Genomic DNA, 11270 nt, shown 5'->3' on the forward strand with positions numbered 1-11270 from the left:
GCGTCTAATTTTTAGTTCTTTTAATCCTGAAACCATTCGTGGTTTAATGCATGTTCAACATCAAATCGTTCTTCGGGATCGACTTTCAACAAATTCGTAATCAAGTCTAAAACAACATCATCAATTTCATCAAAATAGGGCGAGTAAAATGCATATTTCCCCGTCAATATCTGTTCCTTCATATTAGGAGGTGCTAATTCATCACTAAACGGGGGAAACCCACTTAAACACACATACAACAACACACCACTTGACCAAAGATCAACCTTTGTTGAATAATTGCGATCATATTTCAAAATTTCAGGAGCCACATAAGCTGGCGTACCACATAATGTATTTGTGAATTTCAATTCACCAATGAATTTAGCCAAACCGAAATCGGCAATCTTCACTCGCAACTCAAGTTCATCGGGGTCCCACGGCCCAGTCTGTTCTTGTTGAGGATTTTCTCGTCTTGTTATATCCAACAATATGTTTTCCGGCTTGATATCTCGATGGATTATATCATTATCATGTAAATATTTCAATCCACTCAACAATTGTTTGAAGATAGCTCTAGTTTCATCACTTCGTAGTTTCTGCTTATTCACAATTCGTTGAAAAAGCTCCCCATTATTGACTTTTTCCAACACTAAATAAGTATTGACGGAATTTTTATTATTGGGTTCAATATAATGGCCGACAAATTGGACAATGTTTGGATGATTTATCGAGAGCAAAAGATTCATTTCTTGTTGTAATTTGGCATCCTGTGCTGCTGAATTTGTCTTGTTTGGATGAAAAACCTTTACGGCTACAACTTGTCCCGTTTGCTTATTCTTGGCTTCACGTACAATGGCATAATGACCAGTACCTAATTGCTTACCAAGGATGTAATCATCGAAAAACGAGTTTTTAAACGATTTACCGACATGTGAATTATCATGTAAAGGCACATCGGATGATACATCATTGGTGATGTCGTATGTGTATCGAAAAATATAGTTGCCTCCAGTTTTGGCAAATTGTAATTTATCTCCTGTTTTCAAAATTGAACTGGTCTGGCGATCCATTTTTTCTCCATTGATATAGACCCCATTTGAACTTAAATCAGTCAATTGCAAATATTCTCTAGTCTTGTCTTGACTTTCCGATGTGATACGATCTAATTGACAGTGTTTGGAGGAAACGTCAACTCCTTGTAGTTGAACATCACATGCTTTGCTTCGACCGAGAAATATCGTTGACTTGTTGGGAACATCGATAGTGGGAGCACCTCGTGTGCTGTATAGTTTGGCAATCAAGGGAGTGGTTATTGTAGTCGCTTGTCGTTTAACTTGATGAGCATCTTCTTCCTCAGTGGTTATGAGTTGCTAAATCGAAAGTGTTAGTCAGACGATGATTTATATTATCTAGGTAGTACGACACATACTCTTTTTCGTATTAGTGACATTACTTTTACATGCAAAAGCGGACGTTTTCAATCAGTGGTTAGCCACTTGTTTTGTACTCGTTGTTGTTGTTTACTTTGTTTTGATTTCAGATGATTAATGAAAATCGAAACGCGTAATGATTAGGAAACGGTAGCGACGTGCCAACAACAACCATAACGAAAAGTCTAAGGTCGTTGTTATTTCATCTTCAAGGCTAATTCTTACATTACATTAGCTTACGGTATAGAAGTTCCAGGCTGAGCTAAAGTGCTCTTTGAACCACAATGAGCATCGCCAGTGACGTATGATTGATGGAGATGAGGCCCAACACTCAAACAGCACCATACTCACACCATATCCACACATGTGATCATTGCCATGTATATCAGATCAATTACACCCCAAGGAAATACAATTGTAACAATGATTATAAGACATTGGAAGTATATTTAACTCAAAAATAGTTCCTAATTTGAAGCTAGTGAAGCCGTAATCATACCATAGGGCCAACCGTCACGTATGCAAAATACGAACACACATCATTGATGTGTTGAGCCAGCAAAGGTTGCCCAATTCGTTGAAGTGAATTTTTGGTTGCCAAAATTTATCTTCAAGTCATACGCGGACATTTATTTCAAAAAATTTAAAGGTAATCTACACCACATATTTCTAGGACAGCAATGCTAGAACCAAGTGTCTTTAAAGCAATTGTTAGAATCAACATCTCGTACTACGTTTTAGGATCAATTAGCCCCAACTGGGTTTGGTACCAACTTATTACAACCCTCAACGGATACAAATGACTCTACAGTTACTACACAAGCAACAAAGTCACTCCACATGCGTCGTTTCTGATCAGCAAGATGTGACACATGACGCGCATCTGTCGGAGTCTTTAGATTTTAGAGAAACATTTAAGAGAGAAGAAAGCGGGCATAAAATAATTGAAAAGGCACTCACTAACATCATTAATGAAGCAAATGTTACTAACCCTAAAGAAGAAACAGCTGCAGCCGAAAAGCATGCGTGCAAGGGAATTGGCATGTTAGCGAAGATTCTCATCCTTCGACACATAGCACTGAAGAATATTGGGGTGGAAATACCAACTTTTGATACAGAAATTCCATCCTTTGAGATCTGTCGAAGCTTAGGCATAGACGATAAATTGCGTGGTGGAAGATTCAATGTTAATGAGTCGGAAAGAATGCAGTTAGATATCACTATACAAAGAGACGCAATTTATTTAGGAGCAATAACTTCTATAATTGCAGGTAGTACGTTGCATAATGAGCGTAACATTGGAATCAAAGCCACGACGAGCACAATCTTCTTGTCACTGACCGATGACAGGGATGCACATAACAAGGATCGGAATATGGGAAGTTGTATTCCCAAGTTTGAGGATACAGCAACTCTGTCAGAAGTTGGGCACAAATTGGGTATTGATGAATATTTGGAGTCCAGCAATGATGATTATGCCCAGACTGTATTCCCAACTAGCTTCACTAATGAAAATGCTACAATAATTTGAGACGTCTAAAGTCATTTCGAAGTAAATACAATTTTGACATGTTTACTTGTGACCAAAGGGGAACCATCGGCCACAGCTACAGTTACAGCACAAAGTAATGATGCATTTTCTCCTGGAGAGTTAGATGTTGTTGTTTGTCGCTTAAAAGGATGAAAAGGAGTTGTTATCGCTTTGTATTTGCTTAATCTTACAATCAATCATTCATTCATTTTCCTTTTATTCTGCCACGTAGAATAAAAAAAAACACTAATTGCGTACTTACTTAGGATACTGCAAGGCTCTAGTTTGGTCCAGCGTTTTCTTTCCATAAACATGCAGTACATAAAGCCATAGGAGGATTAGAAAGCTCACTTTCAATCAGATCAGATACTACCAGTATCCATTTATATTCGTAGGCCAAACAATATTCCACACAAGAGTCTATGAACTGAACCACAAGCCTTGACGATGATCACTATCGCAAAATTTTCACGTTCTTAATATGCCTAGCTCTTACTCCTGTACAAGTCGATTCAATAAATCCTTTATCTCGGCATTGTTCAAAGCATCTATTCCATGTGTGTAATCTTGTCTCAATTTATCAATTGCATTTCCTTCTTGGCGCTTAATATCGCTTGTCATCTCCAGTGAGACAGAATCAAGAACATCAATCGCTTGCACCACTTTAACATAACTTCGGTTGTTATCATTAGACATTGGGTAATCTTCCAAACGCGTAATAGAACTCAGTCTCCTTGTGTTTAATAGTAATGTAACATGCAAAGAACTGACCAAATAGTTGAAATCATTAATCAACTGATTAACCCCAGCTCTTGAAAACCTGTTATTAGTAATCACATACTCATATAACAACTCTGATATAATGGTTACTGCCATGCTGGAAATAGCAAAGTAATCAATCTTGGATACCGACTTTTCTATAATATCAAGATAGGTTGGCAACGTGTTTATAATTGATTTTAAATCTTGAGACGGAGAAAGGTCATTGCTTTGGTCGGGCAAAACCCACTGACTTGTATTCACATACGCTTTCAACAACCGCTTGATTTCAATTCGAAATATTGCCAAGTAGCTGCTCAACGTTTTGTCAACCAATTTATCAAACTTGTTCGAGATTGAGCTGAATAATCCGTCATCCGCATCCAGATCAAAAGTGACATCGGATAAGCTTTGATACATTTTCCATAGCTGAACAAAGACAAGATCCTCGTTCCATTTTTGCATCCAGTTAATGACAAATTTAGCCGAACAGTAAATTTGGGTGAGGTTCTCCAACCCCATTCTCAGTTCGGCTTCGTATTTGTTGGAAGTCTTTGAGTCTGTATCGATCCCACCTGGTATCATTGTTAAAACACTCTTGGTATTCCTATCAGTAAACAACTTGTGTTGCTGGGTCAATTGATCCAAATACAAGTCTAGCAAGTGTAACTGAATACTCGACACATACTTCAACTGAAACTTGACGATACTGAGCGTTTGGAAATGGGAGTTCAAATTTTCAACTAGTTTGACAAGACCATAAGCGGAAAATGATGGCCGCAAGTATTTTGCGCGAGCGGACCTCAAGTCTGAACCATATTTTTCTGGTTGGTAATCGAAATCTATCTTGATCCAATCATCCACATTTATTATCTCCAGATTGAATCTTTTCACAGCCAATTGCTTCTCAAACCCAAGCCAGCTTTCAAAAGCACGATTATGATTGTCCAATAAAATATCACCAGTGATCCCAGTCCATTTCTCCATTACAGGTTTTGCAGAATCCGTTGCGTACGGGTTATATTTGTATTTGTTTCTTAGCCTTTGATCAAACGAAGATAATTCAAATACCAAGTGTGATAACAAGACTCCATACTTTTCCCTTACTTTTTTATCGTATTCCAAGTTCAAATTGGTATTAATGACTTGAATCACTTTATTCATCTTGTCTCTCACAGGAACGAGCAAAGCAGTGATTATTTCATACGTACCAATCCTATGCACTTTTCTGAATTGATCGTCAACAGTTATATTAAGAAGTGGTAGATTGTCGTCCAAAAAGGTTTCAATAAAGTTCAATGCCCACTCTGGTTTTGACAACTTATTGGTGTCCTTATTAGGCGTATCAAAATGGTAGTGAAACCTTGTAATCACAGGTTCTAGTAAACATTGCAACACCCACCATGTATCTGGGTAGGTGGGGATATGCTTTATTGATTGCAATTGAATCAATTTTTCAGCGATTCTAGTTATTGAAGTCATTGTTTCGTTTGAAACGGAGTTTTTACTCAACCATTTATTGTCCTTGATTAGGCCCTGCAATTCATGCTCCAATTTTACTCTCAGTAGATTAATTTCCAGGTCAAGTTTTGAAATCAATTCAGGGGCCAGCAACTCTTTTACTTCCAGCGAAAGACTTTGCATATCCTCCAATGAAGTGCTATCAGTTAGTTTTTTTTCAAGCTGCTGATATTCCAAAAGATACTTCATTTGCACCTCGGCAGCATGTTTATTCTTGATTTTTGCTTGCAATTCCTTCAATGCTGGTATGTCACCATATTCTTGAATCAAGGCATCAATGTTATTCAAGCTCTCGTTTACATCGTCCAAGTTAGCTATTACCAGAACGACGGATATAATCTTCTCAATTGCATCATTTATCTTAGTGTAGTCTGTATCTGGCTTTATTTTGTTCACTAATTGCGATTCAGTTGAATCTGACAACTTGCTCACCACGGTGTTTTTTACTTGCTTATCAAAATCGCGTAACTCGTCAAGTTTGGTCTCGAGCGACGTCAAGTCTTCGATATTTGTAAAATTAAAATTGAAGTAATTGGAAAGTTCCATGTTCTATAGCATCGGCGATGTTAGTGGTTGACAAGACTTTTAACCCAGTTGGTTCCGTTGGAGAAACACGTCTTTTAGTAAGCTTTGCTTCGCACGTTCATCGAAGATCGTGGAACGAAACAAAACAAAAAGACGAAAAAGAAAAGAAAAGCAAAAAAAATAAAAAAAAATTTCAAATCCATCAGCTATTCAGTTGTACAAACAATCTGCAGTTGTGTACATCTAGATACTTTGTCAACAGAAGCTTCATCTATTCCAATTGATAATGCAAGCACCAGTTGTATACTTGAATACTTCTACTCAAAGGCAAACAGGTAGACAGGCCCAAGTGGCAAACATCACTGCCGCGAAAGCAGTTGCTGATATTATTAGAACATGTTTGGGCCCAAAGGCCATGCTTAAAATGTTGTTGGACCCCATGGGTGGTATAGTGTTGACCAATGATGGGCATGCGATTCTTAGGGAGATTGATGTGTCCCATCCTGCTGCCAAATCAATGATTGAACTATCAAGGACCCAGGATGAAGAAGTCGGAGATGGAACCACCACAGTCATTATCTTGGCAGGAGAAATCTTGGCCCAGACCTTTCCATATATCGAAAAGAACATTCACCCAGTTATCATCATTCAAGCCTTGAAACAAGCTTTGAAGGATGCGTTGGAGGTTATACATGAAGTTTCCAGACCAGTTGATATAAACAATGATAAGGCAATGATCCAATTAATAAAGGCATCCATTGGTACTAAGTACATTAACAAATGGGCCGATAAAATGTGTGAATTGAGCTTGCAAGCCGTTAGAACTGTCATGGTTCAGAAGGGAGATTACAAAGAGATTGACGTGAAAAGATATGTAAGAATCGAAAAAATTCCTGGTGGAGAAGTTGCCGATTCTGAGGTTCTTGATGGAATTTTGTTGAACAAAGATGTCGTACATCCAAAAATGAAAAGACACATTGAAAACCCTAGGATCATATTATTAGATTGTCCATTGGAGTACAAGAAAGGAGAGTCGCAAACAAATATAGAAATTACGAAAGAGGACGATTGGAACAGGATCTTACAAATCGAAGAAGAGCAAGTTAAGTTGTTGTGTGACCAAATTTTGGAATTCAAGCCCGATTTAGTTATAACAGAAAAAGGTGTAAGTGATTTGGCACAACACTACCTCTTGAAGGGCGGTGTTTCGGCATTGAGGAGGGTGAAAAAGTCGGACAACAACCGAATTGCCAGAGCAACAGGAGCAACCATTGTAAATAGGGTTGAGGATTTGAAGGAGTCTGATATTGGCACCAAATGCGGTGAGTTCAAGGTTGAATTGATCGGCGATGAATACTTTGCATTTCTTGTCAAATGCAAAGACCCCCAAGCTTGTACTGTTATATTGAGAGGTGCGTCGAAAGACATTTTGAATGAAATAGAAAGAAACCTACATGATGCCATGGCAGTTACTAGAAATGTCATGTTTGAACCCTCATTGAGTCCTGGTGGAGGTGCCACTGAGATGGCTTGTAGTGTTAGATTGGCTGAAAAGGCAAAAACCATTGAAGGCGTGGAGCAATATCCATATCAAGCTGTTGCAGATGCATTTGAAGTTATACCTAGGACACTAATTCAGAATTGTGGTGGAAATCCAATCAAAGTATTATCACAATTAAGAGCCAAGCAAGCGCTGGGAAATTACACTTTTGGAATAGATGGGGAAAATGGTAAAGTGGTGGATATGACTGACTATGGAATTTGGGAACCTGAGGTTATCAAACAACAATCAATAAAGACTGCGATTGAGAGTGCCTGTTTACTTTTGAGAGTGGACGATATTGTTAGTGGAGTACGTCAAACCCAAGGTTAAATTTAGTATATCTAACTATTTTTTGGTTTCTGGCCTTTGTATATTTCCGTTATTCTTCTAATTAGGAATGTGAACAATGCAGATGCAATTCCAATCGGAGGCACCAAGTCCAAAATTGTCCAAAATTTTTTTGGTTTAATCTCTCGTGCAAGTATAGCAATAGTATCTTTTAAACCAGAGACAGATCCAGAATTGTCAATGACGATGTCACTTTTATAATTTCTCTCCTCATTGGTCATTTGACTTTTGATCCTGTTCTCTGCATCTTCCTTCGACAATTCAGTATTCCTAGCGAGTAACCTTTCAATTTGTAATTCTGACTTTGTTGAAACGGTAACTATTAGTCCACATATCATGTACAATTGAGATTCAAACAATAACGGAACATCCAAAATGACTAAACTCTTGCAACTCATGTATGCCCCTAATATTTGCCTAACAATTTCCCATCGAACAGCCGGATGCACTATAGAGTTGAGTGTCTTTAATTTCTTCTTGTCTTGAAAGACTACTTGTCCTAAAACGGTTCGATTGAGGGACCCATCATCATGTAGTAAACCATGGACATCATTGAATGAAGTGACAATTTTGTTATAAGCAGGCTTTCCCGGCAATACCACTTCTCTAGCAATCAAGTCTGCATCAATCACAGTATAATGGTACTTTGTTTTGAGCTCATGAGACACCGTTGATTTACCACATGCAATTCCGCCCGTAAGCCCCACGATAAGCATGGCTGGTAAGTAATCGTCCGTTGTGAATGCTCTTTGATTATAATATTCGCGAAAATATATACCCCAAATCATCATCACAAATCGTTTTTTTTTTCACGGCATAAGCATTTACCAGCATCCTGATGACAGCAATTCAAAAACTAGCTGAGCCCGTCAAAGTACATATATTAGGGGCAGGTGCGTTGGGATCTCTCTTAGCCCATGACTTGAAGTTGAATCCACAACGATCTGTTTCACCAACACTTTTACTCCGACCTAATAAATCATCAATAAAAGACCAATTTGTGAGAGTGAAGTGCTTCAATGATAATAATCGAACAAAGGACTCAATTGTTGAAATTCCTACAGGAAAGGCTAAAGATTTACAAGGGAAGATGATAGATAATTTGATTATCGCTACGAAATGTTTCCAGACTGAGGCTGCTTTACAACCCTATATTGAGAACTTATCTTCGCAGTCAAACATATTGATTTTACAAAATGGTATGGGCATGCCTGAATTCCTTATGAATCGTTTTTGGGCAAATGGATCAAACAGTCCCAAATTCTTTGAGGCTATCACAACGCATGGGGTGTATGTTGATGAAAATGGATTAGTAAATCATGCATCAAAGGGAACTTTGCAAGTAAGTGACAAGAATAATATGGAAATCAAGGAGTTACCAGAGATGATCCAAGCAATTTTAGATACTCCCACTTTGAATGCGGAGTATGTGAATTACCATAATTTTATCTTACTCCAAATGCAAAAATTAGTAATAAATTGTTGCATTAATCCGTTAACGGCTATATTCGATGTTAATAATGGAAATCTACTTTACGGCGATGAGGTTGTCAGGTTATGGAAGTCAATAATAAGTGAATGTCTGGAAATGTTTTTCTTGGAATATCCTATTTTGCACGATATACCCCAGTCAAAAGCATTTTTGAATGACCAAAGGCTCTTGGACATTGTTACATCCGTATGTAAAGCAACATCGTCGAACAGCTCTTCGATGAGACAAGACGTTAGAAATTTGAGAAACACCGAAATAGAGAACTTAAACGGATATGTGTCCTTTTTGGGGAAAAAGCACAATAAAGCAACTTTTACGAATTCTATGATTACCAGTATGGTCAAGACGAAGTTGAGTATGGCCAGAGGCATTGATAAAGCTGCCGCTGATGCAATTTTAAGTATATGATTTAGTAAGACTATCGATGACTACGCGGGAGAGTTGTTTACGATCCCTATATAGAGCCCCTATAGTTCTTTTCCTTGCCCTTATGATTAAATCTGACTCATCTGAGTATTGTAGATACTGGTATCGTTCCGCCTCATGTATCACTTTTTCCAAAATCTTGGACATGATTGCAGATGAGGTGAGTTTATAAGACGCTCCGTCGAAATTTCCATTGATCAAAGCAATCAAACGCCGTGATTCTTGAGGAGTTGATTCTTGCAATGTAGCCAATGCTACTTCAGTTCGGAACGACATCCCATCCTTGTTTATCGTATAGTTATCAAAATAATCATGCTGTTTTAAAAACTCAACCTGATTTGGTCTCAACAACGACAATATATCCTCAGATACATCAATGTCATCCCATTTGTTATCAGCTATAATAAATCCGTACTCAGTAAGTAAAAAGTTATTGCTATGAGGCCCATAACTGAAGTATAGTTGCTCATTAGTCGGATAGTTCGACGTTGTAAATACTTGAAACCCCTTATTGTCAATCTTCAAATTACAGTGATCATCAGGAGAGTGATTAATGAAATCAATGTACGGTGCCATCGTGAAATTGTCCAGATTATGTGTACTAGTAGGTAACTTCATGTACAAGCAACGTGAATTGATACTGATCCATGAAAGAAGAAATTCGTCTTTGGGAATAATAGATGAAACGTCGCCAGTTTTCAGGCTTAGTAGGTTAACGACGACTTGGTAATCTAGGTTAAATCTTTGGAGGACTTTTTCATGCATGAATTTGGTTGACCTAGGTAACAACTCTAAGATGCCACAATCATAGTTTATAGGCATCAACAAGAAATCATCAATGGTGGGTAGCATTTCAATAAATGGCTTCCAATAAGACGAGTCTCGTTTCCTTTCTATGGTTATATACATGGATAGTAACTGAAATGACGACAACTTGAGCAATTCATCTTTAGATAGCTTTTGATATATTTTGGTGTACGAGTCATGAACGATATGCAGCGGCACTTTCGAATGGTTGTCAAGTTTCATACCGTTGTACTGGGCGATATGATTTAGCACTGTAACAAAGTTCAATAAGAAGCCATGAGGAATGTTGATGATCAAGCTGTGTGGTTTGATATTTCCTTTTGCATAAACCCCCCTTCCTGAGCCTTCCACATCCTGCACTGTAAGATCAGGGGAGATGTAGGTCTCTCCTGGCACACTTTTGTCACATTGCGTGGAGCCAATCCACTCGAGTAACTGGGAAAGCCGTGAGTCAAAGTCTCCCATCAGTCACGAAGATCAGTCTATGCTGGTGCTTATTTTCTTTTTTTTCTTTTTTCTCTTCTCTTCTCTCATTCTCTTTGTGGTTTGGCTTTGCAAAAGATTCTCGCAACAAAATCAATACTTGTAACCATACACTAAAAAGGAGAACCCATTCGGTAACTGGCCTAGAGAATATCACCTTCCGTCAACTGTGAGCGGCCATGCTTAATCTATATATTAGTTCTGATTTGTCCTTCACTTTAATATTACACTGATTCTCCGTAGTGAATCTTTGGCACAATAATTTCTTTTTTGTTTTTGTGTTTTTTACCCCATTTCACTTGGTTTTCGTATGTTTGTTTCATTTGTTCCTGAAGGTACCAGATTCTTGAGACTTCAGGCACACCAAGTGGTTTTTTGTATCTTGTTTGTTTGTTTGTTTGTACTACATTCTTAAGAAAACGG

At 38.0% G+C, this 11270-nt stretch overlaps 7 protein-coding genes across 7 annotated transcripts; 3 read left to right on the top strand and 4 right to left on the bottom strand. All coding sequences in view use genetic code 12, as the record gives it.

Annotated features, from left to right (window-relative positions):
• Positions 1-20: 20 nt before the first annotated feature.
• On the bottom strand, positions 21-1432 carry DUN1 (serine/threonine protein kinase; the record flags this gene model as incomplete). Its single annotated transcript, XM_051815878.1, has 2 exons — positions 21-1352; positions 1412-1432. 2 exons carry the CDS (start codon positions 1430-1432, stop codon positions 21-23), a joined length of 1353 nt encoding a protein of 450 aa, XP_051670729.1.
• Positions 1433-2211: 779 nt separating this feature from the next.
• CANMA_003681 (uncharacterized protein) lies at positions 2212-2943 on the top strand (the record flags this gene model as incomplete). The annotated part of the gene is made up of 1 exon (XM_051815879.1): positions 2212-2943. The coding sequence occupies one exon, from the start codon at positions 2212-2214 to the stop codon at positions 2941-2943; it is 732 nt and encodes a 243-aa protein (XP_051670730.1).
• Positions 2944-3435: 492 nt separating this feature from the next.
• TIP20 (Tip20p) lies at positions 3436-5769 on the bottom strand (the record flags this gene model as incomplete). The annotated part of the gene is made up of 1 exon (XM_051815880.1): positions 3436-5769. One exon carries the CDS (start codon positions 5767-5769, stop codon positions 3436-3438), a length of 2334 nt encoding a protein of 777 aa, XP_051670731.1.
• Positions 5770-6034: 265 nt separating this feature from the next.
• Positions 6035-7621, top strand: CCT3 (chaperonin-containing T-complex subunit; the record flags this gene model as incomplete). The annotated part of the gene is made up of 1 exon (XM_051815881.1): positions 6035-7621. The coding sequence occupies one exon, from the start codon at positions 6035-6037 to the stop codon at positions 7619-7621; it is 1587 nt and encodes a 528-aa protein (XP_051670732.1).
• An 11-nt stretch (positions 7622-7632) lies between these two features.
• CANMA_003684 (putative dephospho-CoA kinase) lies at positions 7633-8355 on the bottom strand (the record flags this gene model as incomplete). Its single annotated transcript, XM_051815882.1, has 1 exon — positions 7633-8355. The coding sequence occupies one exon, from the start codon at positions 8353-8355 to the stop codon at positions 7633-7635; it is 723 nt and encodes a 240-aa protein (XP_051670733.1).
• Positions 8356-8477: 122 nt separating this feature from the next.
• Positions 8478-9539, top strand: CANMA_003685 (2-dehydropantoate 2-reductase; the record flags this gene model as incomplete). The annotated part of the gene is made up of 1 exon (XM_051815884.1): positions 8478-9539. The coding sequence occupies one exon, from the start codon at positions 8478-8480 to the stop codon at positions 9537-9539; it is 1062 nt and encodes a 353-aa protein (XP_051670734.1).
• A 46-nt stretch (positions 9540-9585) lies between these two features.
• CANMA_003686 (protein-lysine N-methyltransferase) lies at positions 9586-10829 on the bottom strand (the record flags this gene model as incomplete). Its single annotated transcript, XM_051815885.1, has 2 exons — positions 9586-9631; positions 9733-10829. 2 exons carry the CDS (start codon positions 10827-10829, stop codon positions 9586-9588), a joined length of 1143 nt encoding a protein of 380 aa, XP_051670735.1.
• Positions 10830-11270: the final 441 nt, after the last annotated feature.

The sequence above is a fragment of the Candida margitis genome (assembly GCF_024628925.1).
Source record: "Candida margitis strain CBS 14175 chromosome Unknown scaffold62, whole genome shotgun sequence".
Classification (NCBI taxonomy): Eukaryota; Fungi; Ascomycota; class Pichiomycetes; order Serinales; family Debaryomycetaceae; genus Lodderomyces; species Lodderomyces margitis.